This window comes from Sarcophilus harrisii, chromosome 2 (genome assembly GCF_902635505.1).
Source record: "Sarcophilus harrisii chromosome 2, mSarHar1.11, whole genome shotgun sequence".
In the NCBI taxonomy this organism is placed as follows: domain Eukaryota; kingdom Metazoa; phylum Chordata; class Mammalia; order Dasyuromorphia; family Dasyuridae; genus Sarcophilus; species Sarcophilus harrisii.
In genome coordinates, this window is record NC_045427.1 from 390,440,145 (window position 1) to 390,465,822 (window position 25,678).

Sequence of the window (25,678 nt, forward strand, 5' to 3'; positions counted from 1 at the left end):
GCTTAAAGTCAAGTTGACCTAGGATCAAAATCAGGCCTTTTGATTCTAAATTCAGTTATTGTTCTTTCTATTCCTTTCTCCTCAAGGGTCATTCTGGTTTTTTTTTTTTTTTTTTTTTTAATGAAAAGTTTAGGGACATTCAGGAGAAGAAACTAAATATCTAAATATCTAAAAACAACACCCAAAACTAAATATCTAAAAAAATCAGAGAAATTCTGAACTGGATGGGACCTTATCAACTTTGTTTAAAGATGATGAAGAAGGGAAATAATTAGCCCAACCAGGATCTTTGCTTTGCCCTGGTCTGTTGACTGCCAGGCCAGTGACCCCTTGCCTTTATCACCCTGCCTCCCACCTCCCTGGATGTTGCCCAGTGGATGGTACCGAGAGAACAAGGAAGGAGAAGTTGCCTTTGAACATGGTATGCCCTTGTGAGGCTGTGGCTTTTAACTGTTACCACAGTTCATAACAGGAAGGTGTACTCACAAGAGCACTTAAGGGTGAAATAGTCATCTTCACAGGAGTTTAGGAAAATTGTTTTCATCTTCAGGTGCAGAGACTATTGTCCAGTCCCCCCCAAATAAGAGTTCAGTTCTGTCAGAATGTCAGTGTACTCTACATCTGCTTTGGCTTGGTTTCAGCCCCTGGATTCTGCTCTTATGTGGGAGATTGGGATTTGGGGGGGGGAGCTTTTCTTTTCTTTCCTATTTTTGTCTTTTCTTTTTCTCTTTTTCCCTTATTCCTTCGTTGTTCTTTTCTACTTCTTTCTCTCTTCTTTCTACTTCTTTCTCCCTTTTCTTTCCTCTTCCTTTTCTCTCCCTTTCTTTTGTTCTTTCTTTATTTTTTCTTTCCACTACTTATTAGAACCAATCCAAGCATGAAAAGAGAGATTAAAATATGATTATAAAAGGAAAGAGAATGAGGCCAACATTGAATGCATGATTGGGTTTTTCACCAGCCTTTGACACAGTGGTGTGTAAATCAAAAAAAGAAGAAAAAGAATCCAGGTTTCAGTCCCAGTTCTGGTATTTACTAGGTGCATACTCTTGTACAAGTTACAATCTCATATGTCCCCAGTTTACTCATCTGTAAAATAAGAGGGGTGAACTTGACTAGGCATTCTTAACCTGAGATATATAAACTTGGAAAAAAAAAACTTAATAAGCATTTTTCAATATAATTGGTTTCCTTTGTAATTTTACATAGATTATTTTCTGGGGTTGGGGATAGAGAGAAGGTTCTTATCCTTGGGTATGTGAACTTTAAAACAAATTTTGATACACATATTTCAATATAATTGGTTTCCTTTATAAGTCTATGTTTTTCAATTTATGCATCTTAAAACAGACTACCAAAGATATTTAGTGCAGCAAAAAACTTAAGAACTCCTGAACTAAATAGTCTCTTAAGTTTTCTCCCAGCTCATGAAGCAAAGTGAGGATCATGGTTCCCCTATTCCATATTGTGGTCATTTAATTGTACCTTCTGATTTAATCAGTATTTAAAATCATTCACTTCATTTCCTTTCTCCAGCATCAAATACATTGATATTCAGGAATGAAACTCTTTTTCTGAAAAATTCCTTTCCACTTCATTTCAGATCATCTGAGCTCTGTACTTTGCCAACAAGATCTTATCCAGGACACAAAATTTCCTGTTTGGCCTCCTTTGATTGATGTGCCTCTCTAAACACCTACGTCCAGAAACAATTTTTCCCCTCTTTTAAAAAATAGTTTATTTATCAGAACTTTAATTCTTTTATTTTAAAATATATATAGAATTTATTTTTAAAGGAAGAAAAGCAAAACTCATAAAAAATATACAGTCAATCAAAACACCTACATTGAAAATGTCCCCCAAATATGTCACATTCTATGTCCTGAGTTCATCACCTCTCTATCTGGAATCATTATTGATCCTTATGTTGATCCAATGTCTTAAGTTTACATAGTTTTCTTTTAAATGTAACTGTATAAACTATCATCCTGGTTCTGCTCACTTCACTCTGAATCAGTTCATACAAATCTTCTCAGCTTTTCAGTATTTAATTTCTTTTAGACTAATCCTAATATCTGTAGAAGCTTGGGCAGTGTGTCATATTTGAAAGATAGCTAGCAGCACATAATGTCAGAAGGTCTAGAGTCAGGATCTAACTCCAGTCCTTCCTAGCTGTGTGTCCATGAATAACCCACTTAACTATTTTGGTTCTCAACTTTCTCCCAGGTGAAATAGAGGGTGTATGCCTTAGAGTAGGGGTCCTCAAACTACAGCTGCGGGCCAGACGCGGCAGTTGAGGACGTTTATCCCCCTCACACAGGGTTATGAAATTTCTTTATTTAAAGCCCCACAAAACAAAGTTTTTGTTTTTACTATAGTCCGGCCCTCCAACAGTCTGAGGGACAGTTAACTGGCCCCCTATTTAAAAAGTTTGAGGACCCCTGCCTTAGAGGAATGAGTTTACCTCTCTGTGTCTGTTTATTTACATAATGGACCTAAAAAAAATAGTATATTTGTAGCTAGAAGACTAGAGTTCAAATCTCAATGTGACAGTTAATTGCTGAGTCTTAACTTCTTCATCTATAAAATGGGTGAAGTACCTTTCAGAACTGTTGTAACAAAAACACTGGGAAAATGGGAATATTACTATAGTAAAATTAGGGAGATTGAAAGAGATCATTTCTAAGGTCTCTGCTAAGTCAGAGGATCCCCTGATTTTAATAGAGGATCCTCAAACTCACAAGTTCTACACTCTGGGACAGAGGTTCTTAACCTGGGATCCACAAATTAAAAAAAAATATTTTGATAATGATTTCTATGTAAATGTTTTCCTTTTTAATCCAATATATAGCTATTTATACATTTGAAATATTATTCTTAGAAAGGCTCCATAAACTTCATCAGATTACTAAGGGGATCCATAATACAATAAAAGCTAAAAACTTCTGACCTAGGATATATATTCAGAAAGGAAGTATCTGGGTAGGTTCCTGGTTCCCATTCAACATATGCTATAAAGTCACTTTTCTTGGTCACTTAGCAGGAACCATCCCCCCAGGAGTTCCTGATGAGGAATCACTAATTACAAGAATTGATTGCAAGGCAATTTCCCCTTCCTCACCTTGGCTATAGTGTATTGGCTGGGGTGGAGATGGGGAGGGATTTCTGGCAATATCTGAGGTTTCCAAACATTCTGTCCTCTTCCCTCACTTTGGAACCAGAACAGAACTGAGACGCCACAACCATGACGACACACGTCACCCTAGAAGATGCCCTGTCCAACGTGGACCTGTTGGAGGAGCTGCCTCTCCCTGACCAGCAGCCATGCATCGAACCTCCACCATCATCCATCATGTACCAAGTAAGTGCTTTCAGAACCAGTGCCAGAACATCAAAGCTCAGACATCTCCTGACAAGATCGATTCACAGGCAGATGGGAGATTGAAGGAGAAAGTGGAGATCCAGGGTGACATCAGAGAAGTGAAAAGTGACGTTAAGAGGTGCAATCCCAGGTGCACCTTAGGAAAGTGTCTGTTGAGAGTAAGGTCATGGCAAATCTTATTCTATCTAGTCAAAGTTTAGAAATTGTTCTTCCTCTGCAGATTATTATCATAGGCTCTAAACATCCACTAATGTAATGCAACTTGCCTTAGTACAAAATAAATCCCTGTGGACTGTGGAGAGTAGACTTCCCTGTCTTGAAAGATATGTGCATTTATAAAAAGTTGTATTAGAAAGTGTACCTTGCTATAATACCTGCTTATGGTGCCCTAGGCAGCTGTCCATTTCTCTTACCCTTAGACTGGGCTCTTTTGGGAGGAATAAACTGAAGTGTGTATATAAGGGTCTTCTCCCCTCTCCTGTTCTGCTCTGACCCCAAATAACTACTAACTGCTCCAGCTGCTGATCCAATCTCAGCTTTAGCTGTATTGACCTCATGAATTAAATATTGCAATTTAAAAACCCCTGGAGCCCAACTGGGTAATTACATTTCCTTCATGTATGTGAAAAGCTCTTGGCTCCCTAAAGCAGATAATGGCTTGGGGAGCCTGGGTCATGACTGTTTGTTTTAACCTAAGTGCAAAGAGAATGTTTATAATAAATATTGATTGGCTTACCCAAGGAAGCAAATGCAACTGGAGGAGTGTCTTGCAGATGCAGTTAGCCTTGCAAATAGCCGGTGGCCCAGTCACTCTGGGCAAGTTACACTTTCCACCAGATTGGTTTATTCATTTGTCTCCCTATGTACTTCATGGTGGGCTGATAAATAATTTCACTGACTGTGGATTGTCAGTGAAATATGCTTACTTCTAATATTTCAATACTTCAGTATTGATCATTCAGTAAGCATTTAGTAAGGACTTACTCTGTGTCAGGTGCTGTGTTATGGGCTAGACATACAAAAACAAATAGTTACCACTCTCAAAAAAGGAGACACCATGTACACACATAAGTACACATAGAATATATTCAAAATACAGGGTCACCTCAAATAACCTCCATGCCATGAATTTTTAAAAAATATGTTGATAACTATTTCTATGTAATAGTTTTCCTTTTTAATGCTAATATATGAATATTTATGCATTTTAAAAAGTTATTATTAGAAAGGCTCCATAAACTTCATCAGATTACTAAGGGGATCTATGACACATTAAAGGTTTATTGGAAGGAGGACTTTAAAGGATTATTTTTGCCTAAGGTTCTATTCAGTTAGAGTGGGTATGAAATCAACCTCCTATTGACATAATACTTATTGTAAATTAGGTAGCTCAGTAGAGAAGAGTGCTAATCCTACCTCAGATACTTATAAACTGTAAAAACTCAAATAAATCATCATCACCCTCTCAACCTCAGTTTCCTCATCTGTAAAATGGGAACAGCACCTACTATCTGTTGTGAGGATAACGTGAAAAAATGTGAAGTTCTTTGTAAGCATCAAAGTGCTGCACAAATGCTAACTATTATGATTGTTATGATATAGATTTGAATAGCACACCTAGTCTGACCCAAAAGAATACAAGCTTATAGAGGGCAAACTTTTTCAGTTTTGTCTTTGTACCTCTTGCACTCAGCACAATTCCTGGCACAGAGTAGATGATTAAATGATTAGCTGGTTGATTGACTATCCCTTGGTGGTAGAAATGAGGTCAGGGCAAAAATTCTCTCCTTGGAAAGCACAATTTATATTTATTTATTTATTTATTTTGCACTTGGGTTGGTTTTGATAGGATACTTTTCTGGTTGGGGAGAATGACATCACTCCCAAGTGCTGGAAGATTTTGCTTGGAGCCCAGTATCCCAGCAGTTCCCTTAAACCTGATTTATAAAGATTATGTCACAATGACCTGTTCTATTTCAGCTGGATACTGCAAACTCTTTGATTTGTAGAAGCAGTGACATACCTGATCGCCAAACCCCACTCAGCAGAAGACATCCAGTGCCTTAGAACTGTTCTTCCCTGATCAGGCAATGACTTCTAATCTTTGGGTTCCCACAGGCCAACTTTGATACAAACTTCGAGGACCGGAATGCCTTTGTGACGGGCATCGCGAGGTACATTGAACAGGCCACGGTGCACTCCAGCATGGTGAGTCTCTGTGGGTACACATATACATGCAGATTTTGTAATCTGTAAATCCAGATTTTGCTTATGACACTCATATTCACCTCTGTCCAGACCATTCATCTTGGGCAGTTTAGACCAATGGTTTTCAAACTTTTGTTTTCAGTATTCCTTTATACTGTTAGAAATTATTGAGGACTGTCCAAAGAGTGTTTTTTATTTATGTGGGTTTTATCTACCATAGAAATAAAAACTAAAGTTGAATTTTTAGAACTTCTGAAAGGGTTTCAGAGACTCCTAAAATTCTCTGGACCACACTTTAAGAACCGCTGATATCTCTATCTAAGCCTGTTTGAGTAAAACACAATGAGCTGAAATTAACCTAGATTAGATTCTTTTTGTAAATTGTATGTACGTATGTAATCTGAAGATTTGAGCAATCTCTTCTATCAGCAGTGTCCTTCAAACACTGTCTCTATGACTTACAGGGATTTATTTCTGAATGCAGAAGTAGAATAGGAAGACCTTAATCTCAATTAGTAATTGGTTATTAATAGGAGACAATTAATTAACCATAAATTATTAATTAATCATGAGAATGATTATTTAATCATTCTTCTTACTACCTATGTTATACCTAGAACAAGTCATTTAACCTCTGTCTTCCTCAATTTTATGTATTGTAAAATGGGATAATGAAAGTATTCACCTCATTGGGTTGTAGTGATCAATGAGATAATATTATTAAAGTGCTTAGCATAGTGCCTACTATATAGTGGGCACTTAGTAAATATTAATTCCCTTTCCCTTTCCTTACTCCTATCCCTACCCAGGAAGTAAGAAAATTATTTGATTTTTCTACAGAGCCATGAATTTATATTAAGCTTCGGCATCACCGATTTCTTATTTACTTATTGTTATAGAGTAAGGGCACCATGAGCAAATGAAATAGCTTACAGAGAGATGGACTTTAATTTTATCAAAACTTTCATCATGACTGCTTGGAGTCAGTAAAATAGATTGATGAAAGCTAGGTTTTGTATGTAATTTTTCTTGTCCTTTGGAGATGGGGAAATAGGTATAGCAGCCAGTGTAAGGGAGAGGAGAAAGGAAGAAGGGATTGCATGAAGTATAAATGTCAATCAGTTGAACATTCATTCTTTCATGAGGGTGGTCCTTCAAAGCTAGAACTAAAAATCTTTTCTATAGCTAATTCTGGAATATTAATAATGTCACCTATACTCTAAGAATATTGAACATATTTCAAAGAATTCTCGAATTTCAGCTCTTGAAAGGAGCTTGGGATCCCTTTGGCATAACCCCCTCACTTTATAGATAAAAAAACATAAAAATGAACAATTAAGTGGCACAATGGATTAAGGTCTGGAGTTAGGAAGACATCTTCCTTGTTCAAATCTGGCCTCATATAACATTAGCCATATGCACTGGGAAAAGCACTTAACTCTGCTGCCTCAGTTTCCTCATCTGTAAAGTAAGCTGGAGAAGGAAATGGCAAACCGCTCCAGTATCTCTGCCAAGAAAACCCCAAATGGATCATGAAGCATCAGACATGACTAAAAAACAAATGAACACCAAAAAGTAAGATGTCATGCTACTGACATACAGCCATTTACTAAAGGAATAAGGAGTATAACCTGGATCTCATCAGCCACAATCCAGGTTTTTTTCCACTCTAGCAGACTACCCCCACCCCGTTTTGATAAAAATTTAAAAATCATTTTTGTAATTATCTAGATTAGACAACTACAATAAAGCACTCAGAAAGATTGCTAGATCGTAGATTTAAAGCTGGAAGGGACCTTAGAAATTATCTTGGTCCATTCCATCAATTTACAGAAAAAGAAACTGAGACTTGGGAAATAAAATAGCTTGTAAAAAGTCACTTGGGTAGGAAGTGGCAGAGCCAGTATTTCAACCCAGATTCTCCAACTCCAAATCCATTCTACCATGCCACATATTTTAGTGCAAGTCTCTAGGACTTTGAGACTAAATTCAGTAAATATATAAATTAAGCCCAGCCTTGGTGGGGAGGGAGAGTATTTTTTGATCCAGATTTGTGATTTCATGAGTGTAGAAAAGTCCCCAGTGTGAATACTTCCTTCTTTGATGCAGATGAGCAATTGGTCTGCTATTTGTTTACTTGAGGACTTAAGAAGTTGACTTGCCCATGGTCACAAAGATAGTATATGTCAAAGGCAGGATCTGAATCCTGATTATTTCTGATTCTAAGACTCTGCTGGCTACACCATGTTGTCTCTTGTGGGGATGTCAGTGAAGTATAAGACAAAAGACCTATATTTAAATCCCAGTAGCTCTGCTTCTGTGTGACCTTAGGCAGTCACTTAATTTTTCTACTTCAGTTAATTGATATGTAAGATGAGGGAGTTGGGTTAGGTGACTTCTAAAATTCCTTTTAGTTCTTTAGCCTGCATCCATAGAGTTGTCTGCACACACACATATATATATATAAGGGACACAAGACTAATGCAACTGCAGATGGGTACAATATAGCCCATGACAAAGTGCTTTGTGGATAATAGCCAAAGGCCCAGACTATGGTCTAAATAATCTAAGGACCTGGAGAGTCCTTGGAATTGTTCAGTGTCAGAAATCAGAATATGCTGCCACTCAGAAGAAAATGAATGTCCTCTCGTGTACAATGTACATGTACAATGAAGCAAAACAATTAGCACAGGCATCTCTAGCTCTGTAAAAGCGCCTCCTCCTCTTCCTTTATACACATGGACACTCCAGAGCCTCCTCCCAACAACCTCAGCCTAGACATGGTCAACACCCACTCTGTTAGGAGAGTGAAGGAATGGGGGCAAGGGTTAAGTGGTATTGGGTGGAAAAAAGCATCTATCTCATTATAGGTTCCCTTTTTTGATGTGAACTCTGGGGCAGATGACAGAACTGTCTATGTTCTGGTTCACATTGTACCAGCTGCTCTTTTGTGGTCTTAATGCAAAGTCTTGTGGTTTTTTTTCTCCCTTTCCTTCCTCCTTTCATTTTTTCTTTCTTTTTTCCTTTTTTCGCTTCTTTTTCCCTTTCCTTCCCTCATCCCTCCCTCCCTTCCTCTTTCTTTCTTTCTTTCTTTTCTTTCTTTCTTTTCTTTCTTTCTTTCTTTCTTTCTTTCTTTCTTTCTTTCTTTCTTTCTTTCTTTCTTCTCTCTTTCTTTCTCTCTTTCTCTCTTTCTTTCTTTTTCTCTTTTTTCTTTATTTCTCTCTTTCCTTTTTCCTTCCTTCCTTCCTTCCTTTTTTAAGCATTCAGCTTGGGAATTGAATATTTATTTCTAGACAACATTTTCTCTAAAAGGTAGAGCAGTTTAGAAAACCTAACTTTTACCAATTCCCAACAATTAGCTTGCTATATGTGCCTATGTTGGTAGTCGGTAGCAACAAGCATTTATTAGGCAATTATTCTAGGTGCTATATTAAGTAATGAGAATACAAATACAAGCAAAATGAAGACAGTTCTTGCTTTCAAGGATCATACATTGTAATGGGATAATGGGCAAAAAGAAAATATAAAGGGGAGATAGGAGATAAAGATACTCCTATACAGGGGCATGACATCGAAGTCTGACTTTAGCTGGGAAAGAGATGAAGGTTTGCTGGCGTTGGCCCCTTTCAAAATGGAGCTTCCCCTCTCCCTACAAGAGGAACTCACCAGTGGAAGGTGAGGGCCAGTTTGGCAGAAGGATGTTTGAGATGGGAAGAGATAGAAGTAGATGGATGTTCAGGATGAGGAGGCCTCAGATGTTAAGGGAGTTTCCAGGGTGAGACTATATTTGAGACATTATACTGAAGTTTGGAAGTCAGAAGCAGAGACAGGAGGGGGATAAAAGTTGTGTCCCCTGGACTGCTCCCCAGTATAGAAGCTCTGAGAGGAACTCATTACTGGAGAAAACAGACCCACATGGAAGAGGGAAACTCCAGGGTAAGGAGTCCCCAGGTACCAAGGGAGTTCCAGCATGAGATTGCAACTGAGACATAGGGTTGAAGTCCAGAAAGTCAGAACCAGAGATAGTAGGCAATAGGTAAATTGGGATAAAGAGAATTGGTAACTTATGTGTGATGAAGTAAGTGCATTTTGTGATTTGGATTTTATTATTATTCACTAGATCTATGATTCCACTAGCATAGTTTACTTCCAACTTCCAGGAAGTATTCTGCAACTTAATAATTTTAGACAGTTGTCTAACACACTAAAAAGCTAAATGACTTTGCCAAGATTACACAGAGTCTTAGAGTCTTAGGCCAGTTCTTTGTACAGTATAGCATTCCACATCTCTTTTTAAAATTATTACAGATCAACAAATAATCTGTGTAATTTTACTTTTTCTGATACAAGTGTGGTTTGGCAGTATAGATGGAGGATAAATAGGTGGATAATAAGTAGGTAGATAGATATATAGAAGAATGGATAAGTAGGGGAGAGAGAGAAAAAGAAAGAAATAGATGCTAGGTAGGTGGGTGGATGAATAGCTAGATGGATGGCCGAATGTGATACATGCTAGGAAGCTAGGCTAGGAAGCCATGATGTAGAGGTGGCCAGGAGAAGAGATGATTTGCTCATTGTAGTCTTCTTATTTATGCTGAATTTCAATTAGACCATTTGTCTGGAAATTAGACTCACTCTGGGAGCTACTGGGGTTCTGAACAGGGGTTTGGTGGCTTCTTTTAGAGTCTAGGGGAGCACAAACTATTTCTCCCCTAAAATCCCAGAATCATAGAAGTTTATCTCTGTTTCAGAATGAAATGTTGGAGGAAGGGCATGAATATGCAGTCATGCTTTACACCTGGAGAAGTTGCTCCCGGGCCATCCCCCAGGTAAGAAGCTTCTTAGAATGTGATCCTCTTCTCCCTCTCCTTGCCTTTCAGTGGATGCTGTTGATTAATGCATTACACCAAGAAATAGTCATATATAAGGACAGACTCTTTTTCTCAGACAGGAGAGGAATTCAGAGAGCTTTACAAAGAAGGTCACTGGATTTATGGGGTGGAAAGGAGTCTTAGTAATTAGCTAGTTCAACCCCCTTATTTTACAGATGAGAAAACACATCTCAAGGAGATGAAGTGATTTGATCAAGATTACTCATGCCAGGATTTAAACAGATTTTTTTTATTTCAGATTCAGTGTTCTTTCCACTGTGTGTATCCCTAGAGGAGACTGTAATCTAAGTGACTTGATTTTATTAAATTTTTGTTCCAGATTTCATTAGTGTAGGCCATCTCCTTGAGGAAACTCCTGTCAGGAAAAATTGGCTGTTGTTCCATAACCTCTACCCTTAGCAAGTTGAGTGGGGGCGTTAAAGGTTAAATGATTTGCCCACAGCCACACTACCAGTGTGTGACAGAAGGATGAGCCCAGCATGCCCTAACTCTTTAGCCATGCTGCCATGTTGTTTTGATATATCAGGTAAATGCCTATGGTTCGCAAAGAGAATGAAAATTAAATGGATTTTTTTTGTTCCTTAAGAAGTTCCTTCCTAGTCTGCCCAGTTCTACATGTGAAATAGGTTTTTCTCTGGGTTACTTGTGAGCAGTGTGATAGAAAAAAAGGAGCACTAGCTGGAATCACAACATTCTAGTTCTTATGAAAACTTTACAGTTTATGGCTCATATCATCAAGTCAGTTCACTTCTATCAGGGTCTCAGTTTCCTTACTGGGGAAATTGTGGGGTTAAATTTGACTGCTCTAGTTCCTTTTAGTTCTAAATCCTATAAACTTTGGGTGGGTCAGTGGAGATCCATGGATGTGCTCGAGCCAGCATGAACCAGCTCTCAAAACCTAATTGTTAAATTCTCATTGTCTACGTTTACATCTTGGAAACTAGAAATCAGGGATTGATTTATTGTTTTATTGATTGTCTAGATTTGAGTAAGCGATGAAGAAAATGTTAATAATGAGACTCAAACTAAAAAGTGTGCTGTGTATACATCCTTCCACCTTCTGAGAACTGGTTGTTAAAATATTTACCAGCATACTCCTGGATGTTGCCCTCAGTGCTCCATCCCCAGAAGAATGGATGGAGCATTCTACATTTGAAAAATCTGCTCCCTTCTCATCTATTTCTGGGCGGGGGGGGGGGGGGGGGGGGAGGGGTAAGGGAATGGCATTGGGAATGGTGGTGAAAGAAGAGAAAGGCCTTCTGGTGGGGGTGGGACAAAATGTACACAGATCAGTCAGGACAGATAGAGAAGGAAAGTAAGGTGGGTGAGATTCCTGGATGTAGCTATTTGCGTGTCTCCATCAATCTTCTTCAGGCTCCATCCAGTCTCCAGGCAAGCCAGTGTCCTCTACCCCTCTGTTATTATCAAAATCCCCATCAGTCCATGGTCTCTTATCCCCCTACAGGTAAAATGTAATGAGCAGCCAAATCGTGTGGAGATCTATGAGAAGACAGTGGAAGTACTGGAGCCAGAGGTCACCAAACTGATGAAGTTCATGTACTTTCAGGTAAAAATGCAGACTAGAGACGGAACAAGGTGAGAAGGTATCTCTGAAGAGCCTCTCATTTTATCCCAAAGATAAGTGTGTGTAAGTTCCAGTTACCTCACATACCCTAACTGCCTTGGAAGTGCCCATCCTTCAGGCATGTAGGCAGTGTGCTATCATGGGTAGAGTGCTGGACTGCCTTAGAGTCAGGAGAGCTGGGGTTTTATCTCACCTTAAATACTTCATAGAAAGTTACTTGACTCTCTGAGAGTCAATTTCCTCATCTGTAAAATGTTTTTGTGACCTACTACATAGGGTTGTTATGAGGAAAGTTCTCTGGCAGTGGAAAAAGAATTGAATTTGGAATCAGGAGATATGCATGCAGATCTTGTCTGTACCACTTACTGTCTGTGTGATCATAGGCAATTCACTTTATTCATTTGTAAGACTATATATTAAACTCTCTATGTATGTATATGTGTATGTATATATATATGTATGTATGTATATGTACACACACTCATGAGGTGGTCAGAAAAATGCAATATAAGGACACTCTCAAGAGCTCTCTTAAGAACTTTAAAATTGATTGTATTACATGGGAGACGCTAGCATAGGACTGTCCAGGATGATGTGCTCTTATCAGAGAAAGTGCTGTGTTCTATAAGCAAAGCAGAACTGAATTACCTCAGAAAAAATGTGAGATGTCCAGAGTTAGAGAGTTCACTTCAGATGTTCATAGGGACTATTTGTGTTCAACCTGTGGCAGAGCCTTCCAAGCTTGAATTGGCCAGATCAGCCATAGTCAGACATACTAACTAGAGTCTAACATAGTGATGTTATTTTGGTCTTCCTCAAGAACTAAGGACAACAACCAACCATTCATACATACACACACACACACACACACACGCACACAAAAATAAAGACAATCTGGATATATATAAATATATAATCTATATATGCATGTATAATGTTATATATAATATTAAATAAATATATTGTATTACAATGTAAATATTATATATATTTACATATATGTACATGTATGTTGCAAACCTTAACAATACTTAACGATACTCTGACATCTAGCCCCACACAGACCAGGGTTCCTTGGCTGCAAAAAGACTGAGAATGGCAACTGTGCTTTTATAATCTCTTTATTATTATTCCTCAATGACCACTATCTTGGGGAAGTCTCAACCTCCCCTTTTACAAAAGAGGAAGGAAAAGTGAATTTGACACCTGACTCCAGAGAATCAGAGACCTACAAAGTCAGTTCCTTTCTAAAAGAATACATAGCTTGTCAGAGAGAAAGCAGCAAAACCAGACTTTATACCCTGACTGAAACTGTGTGAAAAAGGAAGAGGAAAAGAGGAAGGAAAGAAGGGAGAAAAGAGTGAGGCTGTAAAAACTTCAAGCTGGTCTGGAAAGCAACACAAAAGTACTGGGGGTAGGGAAGGGTGGTACTACAGGGGCAAAAGTGGGGGATTGTTCATTTATTTGGTTCTGTCTTATTAAAGCATAGGTGGTTATGGTAATATTTTGCTTCTATTTTTTGAGTTTGCTTGGCTGAATGGATTGACTAAATGAATGAATGAGGGAAAGGAATAAGCATTTATATAGTACCTACTATGCACCAGGCCATATTCTTTAAAAAAAATGTTTAAAAAATATTATCTAATTTGATCTTCACAACAAACTTTTAAAATAGATGCTATTATTACCCTAAATCTCCCATTTCACAGTTGAGGAAACTGAGGCAAAAAGATGTTAAGTGATTTGCCTAAGATAATATAGCTAATGTTTGAGAATGGATTTGAACTCAGGGCTTCCTGACTTTGTGCCAGCACTGCCTACAGTGCCACCAGTTGTCTCTGAATGAATACAGCACTTATTAAATATTTACTGTGTGCCAAATTGACAGTGTGTTAAATAGTTTTGGGGGCAAATAGGTGACGTAGTAGATAGAATGCTAGATCTGTAGTCAGGAAGAGTCATCATCATGTGTTCAAATTCAGCTTCAGACATATACTAACTATGTGACTCTGGCCAATTCACTTAACCTTATTAAATAGTGAACTAAACAGGGAATTTGTTTATCAGTCATTTCAGTCCTGTCCTCTTTGTGATCCCATTTGGTTTTCTTGGCAGCGATAATTGGTAAGATTGGCTTGCCATTTCCTTCTCCAACTCATTTTACAAATGGGGAAACTGACACAGATAGGGTTAAGTGAATTGGCCAGTCACATAGTTAGTGTGACTTCCTTTTAGGGAAGGCTGCTTCTTACAGGGAGTCACTGGTATGGTAAGTTACTTAATAAGGAAAACTAATCAGCAGACTCTTGTCAGATGCAGTGGTCATATTAATCTGATTGCTATGACTATAGCTCTTTGTTGACAGCTATTAAAATATATAATTTTATATTTTAAAAACCTTGAGATCTAAAAGAGATAGTAGAGGATACCTAGTTCAATTTCCCTTTTGAGAGATGATGAAACGCAGGTTGGGAAAGAGGAAGTGAATTGTATAATGTCATAGAAAAAATGATCCATCACAAAACTGAAAATCATTAGATTGAACTAATAATAATAGCTTTTATTTACAAGGTATTTATCTTAACTTTCGATCTTCACAAGAACTCTGTTAGGAGCTATTATTATTCCCATTCTACAAATGAGGAAACTGAGGCATTAGAGGGGAGTGACTTTCCTGGGGTCATACAATTAGAGAGTGACCAAGGTGTTATTTGAACTCATTTTCCTGATTCCAAGCCTTATAATCTATCCATTGTGCTATCTGGATACCTGTGAAGTATGTAGTATCATCCTCACTTTACAGATAAATCCATGGAATCCCAGATAGATTATCTTGTCTGAGGTCACATTTCTTCACAGATTAAACCTAGAATAGATTATAAAGATTATAAAGTACTCTAATGACTTGACTTTACTGATAGGAAAACTGAGGCACACAGAAAAGGGAAGTGACCTGTCCTGAATCTCTTGGTTAGTCTGTGGAGGGGAACTCATGTCGCCTGAGTTCCAGATACATTATCTCATCATTACATTATCCTCTCATCAAAGAGAAAAGATTACAAAGTCTTCATAGGAGAAAGTGAATTTAAATAAAAAAGCAAAACAAAAAGTCCATATATAAAGTACCCTTACAAAGTATGGTCTCCTTATAAATTATATTTCCATATTAGCTATATTGAAATACATTATATATATATATCAATAATTCATGTATCTATATATACATTTATATATAATTTTATTATATATGGACATATAGAGATATATCACACATACATGATACATATGTGATCACACGTGTGTATCATTTTACATATACATATCTATAATACACAGACATATTATAGACATGTGCGTATATATCTGTAGACATGCATGTGTTTTGTTTTATTGTGTTGTGGCATATGTAACATACACATATAATATATAATTTTATTTTTATATATGTAATAAAACAAGATATTTTACAGACTGCTTTCTTACTCTAAACACTTCAAAGCCTACTTTTCAATTCAGAGCAGTCAGACCAAGGTGTGTATCATTTCACATACCTTAAAGATGCAGGAAGGCATAATAATGTGTTGAACTTGTCATCAGGAAAACCCAGTTTCAAATCTCTCCTCTAACACATTAACTTTATGATTATGGACAAGTTACTTAACTGTGTTAAGCCTCAATTTTCTCATCTGTAAAATGACAAATTGATAATATTAATACTTAGTGCATTAGGTTTGCTTTGAGGTTTAGAGGTTGTTGTTCATTCTGCATTCTCAAAGATGACCATGACATCAGGGAGGTAACAGCATATCATGCAAGGGAACTGGATTGAAGTGAGAAAGGTCTGTGCAAAGTTACCAGCCTCTTTTTTTTTTTTTTCAAAACCATCTGTATTCAATGGCCAGATATAGATCAGGCAGCCTGGAGAGGATCCCAGATGCAATGGAAGACTTTGACTTTTTAAGCCAAGGTCTTTCTTTAACAGTTCTCACTTCAGTTTGACTGAAGCAACCATCCATTCAGTGATTAAAAAAAAAAAAAGAATGACCTTTTTCACTGAGTCAAAAAAAAAAAAAAAAAGTAACCCATCTGGGAAGGAAAGACTCACAGCATTTCTGACCAACACGTCTGTGAGGCTCAAATGAGAAAATATAAGCAAAGCCCGCTGCAAACTTCAAGCCACTACATAAGTATCTTATATCTCTACTTTTTCCATTACACTGAAGGAAAGATCTTGGTTTAGTCAGTTACTGAGTCTATTGAGCGCCTTAACAATCGGAAGAGTCATACAAGTAAAATACAAGAGAAGCCACAGAACGTGGTCTCTGCCCTTTGGAAATTAGAGGAAGTGAAACTGACAAATGTGTAACAAACACGCAACGGAAAGAGTGATGGGTTTGGAGTCAGGTGATCGCAGTTTGCATTCTGGCTCTGCTACTTAATATCTAATTATTGACTTTGGGCAATTCACTTAACTTCTCTGGACCTCGGTTTCTGATGTCTAAAGCATCTTCCAATTCCATTTCTGTGACATCAGTACATTAGGGGCTCAGAGAGGGCAGAATCATGTCCTGGACTTGCCAAGAAAGGGGACGGATCTAATCTGGGTTTTGAAGGATAGACGGGGCATAAAGAGAGAGAAAGAATGAACATTCTAAGGAAGGGAAGTAAAATGAATAAAAATAAGTTGCAAAGTAAATGATGATCTATATTGGTAAAGGGAGTTTTCTCACCAGGAACTTATTATTATTGGATTTTTTTATTATTGGGACTTTAATTATATTAATTTTATTAATGAAATTTCATGTCCAAACGAAAATAAAGATAAACAATTCACATTCATTTGCACTTTAAGCTTGCAAAGCACTTTATGTACATAATCTCATTTGATTCTCACAACAAGAGTGTAGAGTTATTTATTATTTTCATCTGACATATTAGGAAACTGTATGAGATATTTATTCCTTACTCCCAAACCCAAGTATCTGAGACAGGATTCAGTAAATGTCTTGAAATCAAGAAGAATCAGATTCAAATCCTGCCTCAGACCTTTAATAGTTTAATGATCTTGGTCAAGTCCCATAAGCTTTCTGTGCTTCAGTTTCCTCATCTGTAAAATAATGGATGGGCTAGATGGCCTCTAAGGTCCCTTTCAGCTCTACAGCTATGAGCCTATCCAAAAATCTACCTTCTACAACACTTTTCTCCCCATGAACAATATTTACCTGTGGAAAAAGAATGGATTTGGAGTATATAGGAAATAGGGAAGGGATTAATCTGATTGCACTAGTGTATTAGTGTTGGAGAGGAATGGAAAACAGTGGTGTCTTTGATAAATGAATTAGTCTTTTGACTAAAATAACACAAGGACTCATAGATTCCACCCTATATTAGAAATCAGGTTTGGGCTTGGGAAGTCCTTTAAAAAAAAACTAGTTGAGGACGACGGGTCTTCCAGTATCACCTTTGGTCTTCAGTTCACTCTAGCCCTTCTTCATTGCTTTCCAGCGTAAGGCCATTGAGCGGTTCTGCAGCGAGGTGAAGAGACTGTGTCACACGGAGCGGAGGAAGGACTTTGTCTCTGAGGCATACCTCCTCACCCTGGGCAAGTTCATCAACATGTTTGCCGTCCTTGATGAGCTGAAGAACATGAAGTGCAGTGTCAAGAATGACCACTCTGCCTATAAGAGGTCAGGAGAGCCCCTTCCCAAAGCCTTATTCTCCAAGGCTTCTTCCAAGGGCCTGAGCTTTGGGTGGCACTGGGGACAAGGGCCCAGAGGCTTACAGAACATGACTTTAGCCACAACCTGAGGTTTGGGGGAGATGGGGCAGGTGATGGCACAGCTGGGTCCTTGAAGGGATCATTTCAACATAAAAATAGAACCTGAAATGTGTTTCTTCTGCTTGAGGAAACCCAAAACCTTTCATTTCAACCAGACACAAAAGATGAAAGGCTTCAGGACTAGCTCAGATCCACAGTTCCAGCTTTTTCCAAGGAATTTTCTGAGGGGGTTTTCTGTATTTCAGAGCAGCCCAGTTCCTGAGGAAGATGGCAGATCCCCAGTCTATCCAGGAGTCTCAGAACCTCTCCATGTTTTTGGCAAACCATAACAGGATCACCCAGGTGATAATCACAGGCTCCCTCACTCCTCTCTTCTTTCTCCTTTTTTCCCTCTCTCTGTGTTAGTGTTCTCAGGAATACTAACTCTGAGTGGACAAGGGAAGGCATGCAATGAATGGGATGTTTTGCAGTCATTGATCAGACTAGTCAGTCCTTCTGTCACAGAGACTATCTCTTCCAAGTCTAATTTTCTACAATAGCTTTCAGCTGCTATGGAAACCAAAGATGCAATGGGAAAACCCATCCCACTATGATTTTAGCCTTCCTTTTCCACCAAAAGTCAGCTTTTAGTATCCTTTTCTAAGCAGTCTAGCTTGAGATACATGACAGCTAATTTAGGCCTTGTATATAATATTTCTATATATTTTATATAAAAATCTCTATGTAACATTTCTATAAAATGCTTTACATTCATTATCTCATTTAATTCTCAAAACAATCCTGTGAAGTAGGTATTATTATTATCCCCATTTTGTAGATGAGAAAACAGAAGCAGCTAATATAGCTAGTTCATGCCTGAGGCAAGATTCAAACTCAGGCCTTCTAGAACACAGCCACTTTAAGCTGTCACTCAACCCCAAGCTGACTTTAATGATGTGCTGTGAGACAGAAGAGTTGACTTCCTATACAAGTCTGAGAATAGCTATTCCTCTGTGGAAAGCTGTCATGTTCAAATCCCTTTCCAGGACTAGATGTTCATTCTCTGTCTTGCCTTCACTTGGCTGGACAATATTGCTTAAAGTTGGGAAGAGAAATAATTTTTTTCCCCAAAGAATTAGTTATTTCATTATCTTAATTCAGATTCTGTCATTGGATACTCCTAGAAAAGCCAGTTTATAAAGATTCCTTATAGGTTTCATTTGTCATTTTGAACATTTAAAAGGATGGTGCTAGAAACCTCAATGAGCTGATAGATTTCCTGATGGTCAGTACCCATATTATCATCATAGTGGAGCAGGGCTGCCCATAACTCTCTGGATTCTTAGCTCTCTCACCCCATTGAGTTCTTTCCAACATCACACTACAAAGGTTCATTCCACAGGCAAATGAACCTGCACAGGGAGACAGGAAATCTTGGATGGAAAATACCAAAGGTTTTATGTGTGTATCTAACATGGTGGGTGTTTTCTTCAGTGTCTCCATCAGCAATTGGAGGTGATCCCAGGTTATGAGGAACTACTGGCTGACATTGTCAACATCTGTGTGGATTATTACGAGAATAAGATGTACCTAACTCCCAGTGAGAAACATATGCTCCTTAAGGTAAAAGGTTTATTGTTCATTTATCATTTTATCTTTTCCCCCTTCCTAGTCTTTCCTTCATTTTGTTTTTTTTAATGCTTTATTAAATGCTTTTTATACCATTGTCACTTTCCAATAACCTGCCATCCCCACAGATATACAGAGACTATAACTTAACAGAATAAGTACTTGTAGTGCATCTTTCCTCTGAGAGAAGGAAATTGTATTTCATTATCAATTCTTTGAAACCAAGATTAATCCTTGCACATAATCTAAATTGTGCTGTCTTTGAAATTATCTCTCTGGGACTCAGATTAACTACAGCAATCCAGATTCTCTTGTCTTTTAGTCTTATTTTCATTTCAATAATTATAGTCATTATGTATATTGTTCTCCTGGTTCTACTTTTTCTTTTTTGCTTTATAAATCTTCCCATGTTTCTCTGACAACCTCGTATGTCTTGCATCTTACTCTCATTTTCAGACTCCCTTATTCCTTTTTTCTCAAGGCAGCATAGAATAATGAGTAGATGCCTGGGTCAGGAAGATCCGGGTCATGTCCTACTTCTAATACATCCTGGTTGTGTGACTTCAGGCATATCCTTTAACCTCCCAATACCCAGAGAGCCTCTTTAGGATAAAGTTGCCAAGAAAGTTCCAACTGGAATTGGTAGATAGAATCACAAGGCGTATCCTACCAATAAAACCAACAGTTCTGACCAAGCCTCATTACCTACCCCCAAACCAAATAAATCCTCTCATCTTATTTGGACTCATTTTTTCTTTATTAAAATTAAATTTCACCTGAAATTTCATGTTTTTTTAAACTCCTATGCCAGTTGTTTCTGTCCTCCTTCCCAATGACTCTCTCTTCAGGAATCCTAGTCACACCACATTCTCCCATGATGTCCCACTTTCTCATCTCCTTTGTGATTTCTTTTGGGAAATAACTGCTCATTTCTTCTATCTCAGTTTTCTCTATCAAATTTTCCATAACTGAGTTTGGCTTTATGAGTCACATTCCCAAATCTATTTGAACAGCACTAGCAGAGGTTTGCCAGGACAGTGAGATTTCATACTTGGGGCCCCAGGATTATGCTACTTTAGAGTATTTCTAGGACATAGCTAGACAGAATTCTTAACTCATATGCTCAAGTATCATACACTTTGCTTTCAAATTATTGCTCATTTCCATACCCATCTCTCTCTTTCAATAATATTTCTCCCCTTGCCTTTAATCCTTCTTTTAAAGTCAAATTTGTCATCTTCCCCCTTTAAATTAATCATATGAAATGGTAAGTTGGACATTGAACAGTGGACCGAGTACCGGGTCTGGAATCAGGAAACCTGGCTTCAAATGTGGCCTCAGATGCTAAAAAGCTTTGTGACCTTGAGAAATCACTTAATCTGTTTGCCTCAGTTTCCTCATCTGCAAAGTCAGAGTGAACATAGTGCCTAGAATATAGCAAGACATAAATGTCAACCATTGTTTTTTATTATTATTATTATTATTTAAAGTACAGCAATTAATGTCTCCATGTCAGTGTATTATACTCTGCCACCACCAGATGGAGATACCTTACCAATAAATTAAACAGAAAGATGCCCACCATTTAAGGATATATTGAGACAGACTCTTTCCTTAGATTTTTCAGTGGGAACGTGTGTATTCTTACTTATGAAAGGAAAGTTTTGCCTTTGTGTGTATGTGTATGATTGTGTGTTTCTTTTTATCCATTTCCCCTCCCTTTATTTCATAAAGCTTATTCCCTATAGAGAATCAGTCTTATAAAAAACCTTATGGTATGGTATGGGGAAAAAACCAATCCAGTATCCAAGAGATCATTAGAAAAATTATTTCTAGCCTAGGATGTTCTGTGAGGTTATTCTTTGAAATCTAACAGTGTTGAGAGTGGCCCACTGGAATATCATGAAGCATATCAGAGTTCAAAGAGAAAGTCCCCCTTTTATCTTTCAATCTGTGATCCCACAAACTAAAGAGGTAATCTAGTTCAAAGTCTCTTACACTGTGAGTTACAGCCCAACATAGGGTTGCATAACTGAATTTTGGAGGGGGGATAATGAAATTATGATTTGATATCAGCAAATGTTTGATTTGTATGTCTTTTAAATATACCTGGGGTTACATAAAAGTTTCTCAGACCAAAAGGAGTGACAAGTGGGAAAAGTTTAAGACATCCTCATCTACTTCACCCCCTTTCTAAGCACTCTGCAACTTCTGCAGCAAATAGTCATCCACTTTTCACTTGAAGACTCATAAAAAGAGACTTACTATTGTGTGAGGCTACCCATTCCATGGTTGATTAGCCCTGTTAGAAAGTTTTACATTATATTGAGTAGAAATCTATCTTCATTGCACTTCCAATCATTCATTAATTCTAGTTCTTATGTCTAAGATGAGAATAATTTTACTTCCTAACTACAGACCATCAAATGGAGAGTGTCTGAAAAATCTTGGGTACCAATTTTGCACCAAGATTTTTAGAATATTGGAACCTCTCCTAGGTTTCTTCTCCATGCTAAAATATCCAGTTCTTTCAACTGATCCTCAAATAATATCTTATACTTTCAGGGTTTCTTTAGGGAGACGTTAAAGCCTTTTTTTAAAAGTGAAAATAGAACTCAATTTTTTGCTTCCTTTCTTTATTTGAAACTGAAATGAATACTTTTCAAAATGATTTCTTTTGAGAAAATAACTTTCACAGGGATCTATCTGATCATGGGATGCCTTGCACTTAATTACTCAGGCTTTCCCCACTTTCTTCTAGGTCATGGGCTTCGGTCTCTACTTGATGGATGGAAACGTTAGTAACATTTATAAATTGGATGCCAAGAAAAGAATTAACCTCAGCAAAATAGACAAGTTTTTTAAGGTCAGTGTCTGCTGTTGGGGCAAATCAGATGATTATGGGGAAACTGAAATGTAGGCTCTCTGCTGCAGGGAGTACCTTAATTGGAGAACCAAGGGAGTTTGCTTATGAGTATCTAAAGTGCTACTTATCCCCAAAAAGAAGTGTCCAAGAGAGTCAAGAGATAAATGAGAACACCATCTATACAGGGACAAAATGAGATGGAACTTGGCTCTGGACTTTGGGATATTAGAAGATAAAATGTAGAAGCTTTCAAGTCATAGTCCATGATTCTGTCTGATGAGGAAAGCAATAGTTAATCTTCTGTTTTTGAATCACCATGTCCCCTCTCTGTCATCTAGAAAAAGTCATTGATGGAGGTATCTCCTAGTCTCATTTTCTGCTTAAACAAGGTTGCCATTCCTACAATCATTCAGCTACTGCTACAATCAAACACCTACTTCATACAAAAAAATTATAGGCACTGACAAATTACATTTTTATTATACTTAACAATTTATAAAATATTTTACACATTTTTTTCTCTTGGACTCAACAATTCTGAGAGATATGTAGTACAGCAATTGTTACCCCCATTTATAAGTGAGGAAGTAGACTCAGAGATGAGATGGTTGGCCGAAGGTTATATTGAGAGATCTGGGACTTGAACTCAGACTTTTTGGTTATAAGTTTAGAACTTTTGGAAAGGAAAGAACCAAACTGAGATTTCACATGAAATTAGGATCATGGGATTAGAAAATGCTGAAAAGACCTTCCTGGATTAGATGATTTTATCTAGTCCCATATCTCCAGGCAGAACTATCTCATGGCCAATCTAGACTCTCCTTTTTAAGGATCCCTAAGGAAAGAGAATGCCCTCCAGGCATCTTTTCTAACACTTTATTAATATAAATGTTGAATCCTGATATCTTTTTTTTTTTAGTTAAAATTCCTTTAATGTTTTCATGAAAAAAGATTCTATAGTTTTATAATTTCATCCCAATTGCATTCTTTCCAGTTTCTAGTTTTTCTATTAGTGAAATAAAATAGTAGCAACCTGTTCTTGAGGATAATGGAAATCCTCCTAAGTCTTTCTGCTGATTTGAGAGAGATACCAAGTAAATAGCTTTGACTTAGTAGGTAGACTTAGATTTCTAAAACTAGGCTGCTTATTGACTAGCTTTGTAACTTTGGACAGGTCACTTAATCTGCCTGGGCTTCAGTTACTTAAATGTAAAACAGGGATTATAATACCAAAGAGAAGCATTCTTAGACCATCAGTTCTGGGCTCCCTTCCATATATATCTAAATTAAAGCTTCTTAAAATGTGGGCTGTGAGTTCATATGAGATTGTATGACTGAATGTGGGAGTTGAGAAATTATGATTTATCATCAATATATGTCTGATTTAAATACCTATTTTATATTTTTACATACTAGGGATCACTTAAAAATTTCTTCGGCACAAAGAGGTCATGAGTAGAAAAGGTTTAAGAAGTCTATTTTCAACCAGTAATTTAATTCAACAAATATTAAGTGCCTCCTACTATGTGTACTTAATATGTAAGACACTATAGTATACCTAGAAATAAAAGCAAAAATCAAATAGTTCCTGCTTTCAAGAAGTTTACCAATAGAAGGGAACATGGAGTCATCTCCACAAGAGTGAGCCATTCCTGTTTTCAGGCTCACTTTTCTTCTTCTTTGCTGTCCCAGAAAAGCCCTGTGATTTCTTCCCCTTTCAGTCTTTTATTTATTATATTGTGTTTTGTTTCCTTTACAGCAGCTGCAGGTGGTCCCTTTATTCGGCGATATGCAGATAGAACTGGCCAGATACATTAAGACCAGTGCTCACTATGAGGAGAACAAATCCAAGTGAGTGCGTGCCGTAATGTCTCTTGGCTCCTGTGTGGTTCCACCTGGCAGGGAGGCTGAGGGAGCAGCTTCAACCCCTCCTCCCTCCCTGGCTTGGGGAGTGTTTGGGGGTCTGGATGCGAGCCATAGCACCCAGCACCTGGCACCTGGCCTTGGAGGTGGAGCCTCCCGGGCTCATGGTCTGTGAGTGGGAAGGAGTGAGTGTGCAGGTGTGTGTGGTGGGGTGCTCTGAACACTTTTTTACCCACTCTTTGTTCTCAGGGTACAAACATGCTCAGAGCATAATCACAGCACTCTTTCTGTGTGATGTTCAGTTGTGCCAATGCTCATATCTTTGGATGCTCCAGAAAGCAAAGAAGGTCCCTCTCCACTCCAAGCTTAGAAAGGAATGTAGGATGTTACATCTGGAATGTTTCTGTGGAAACTGTGTGGGTACCACAAGTGAGCTACCTCCACCATAGATGAGTGAGAACCCTAGCACATGAAATGGGTCTGACTGTCTCATCTTAGCCCATCTCACAAAATCACTCCATTTTGCACCATGGGGCACAGTTATCAGCAGTACTTCTCTAAGATTAAGCATCCCAGGAAATCTGTCCAACATCCTTGAATTCAGCCTGCCTTAGACCTTACCTGCAAGAAGGATCAGTCAATCAGCAAACGTGTTACTACATGCCAGACATGGTGATAAATGCTGGGCACACAAAGAATGTGGCCTATACCAGTCAAAGCAAACCAGGAGATGAAGTATCTGAAACAAGATAATGCATGCAAAGCAAGCCTTACATCACTTTATAAGCAACTGAAAGTAATGAGGATGAGGATGAGGAGGATGACCTTTGTCTCTTGCTGGCCAGTACTGCCCACTGTGTTCCCACATTGTGTGCAGAGGTTTTTTGAGATGGGCACCAATTTGAGAAGTTCAAACTCATTTTCCCCAAATGTACATGAATTCTCAGAGTTGAGAAGTTAAGAGTGAAGGCAGGTGCTGAATTGGTGAGAAGTGGACCAGCAGTAGGAAACCTGGGTTCTAGTCCCCACTCTAGGAAAAATATCACAAAGAATGAACAAAGTCCTTTTTTCTGGGCTTATGTTTAACAGGATTGCAGATTTAGGGCTGAAAGAGATGTTAGAAATCATCTCCTTAAATACCCTCACTTCAGAGATGAAGAAAATTGAAACCCAAAGAGGTTAAATGACTAAACTTTTTTTTTGTCATCTTTATTATATTTGCTCGATCTATCCAAGAACACTGAATATTTTTCCAATTTTTTTAAAATGACTAACCTTAATGCTAGCAGAAGTTTGATTCAAATCCAGATCTTCTGCCTGCTGATTGAAGGTTGTTTTCCCTACTCACACACTGACACATTATACCAAACAAAGAGACCAAGCCAAGTGATCTCTAAACTCTTTTCTAGCCCTAAGCTTATGATTCAGGATGACTCCTCATCTTCTCTCCTATTCATAAAGAGAAATAGGAGTTCTAGTTCCAATTCTGGAGTTTTCT

The 25,678-nt window shown here is 37.9% G+C and overlaps 1 protein-coding gene across 1 annotated transcript in view; it reads left to right on the top strand.

Moving 5' to 3' along the window:
- The window catches only part of CYFIP2 (cytoplasmic FMR1 interacting protein 2), a 140,830-nt gene that overhangs the window by 23,579 nt on the left and 91,573 nt on the right, over positions 1 to 25,678 (top strand). Inside the window, exons 2-10 of the mRNA XM_031953599.1 lie at positions 3,219 to 3,358; positions 5,498 to 5,587; positions 10,339 to 10,416; positions 11,945 to 12,046; positions 17,570 to 17,751; positions 18,089 to 18,185; positions 19,317 to 19,445; positions 22,213 to 22,317; positions 24,077 to 24,168. Of these exons, the coding sequence (XP_031809459.1) occupies positions 3,242 to 3,358; positions 5,498 to 5,587; positions 10,339 to 10,416; positions 11,945 to 12,046; positions 17,570 to 17,751; positions 18,089 to 18,185; positions 19,317 to 19,445; positions 22,213 to 22,317; positions 24,077 to 24,168 (992 nt within the window). The 5' untranslated portion in view covers positions 3,219 to 3,241. The remainder of the gene's footprint in view (positions 1 to 3,218; positions 3,359 to 5,497; positions 5,588 to 10,338; positions 10,417 to 11,944; positions 12,047 to 17,569; positions 17,752 to 18,088; positions 18,186 to 19,316; positions 19,446 to 22,212; positions 22,318 to 24,076; positions 24,169 to 25,678) is intronic.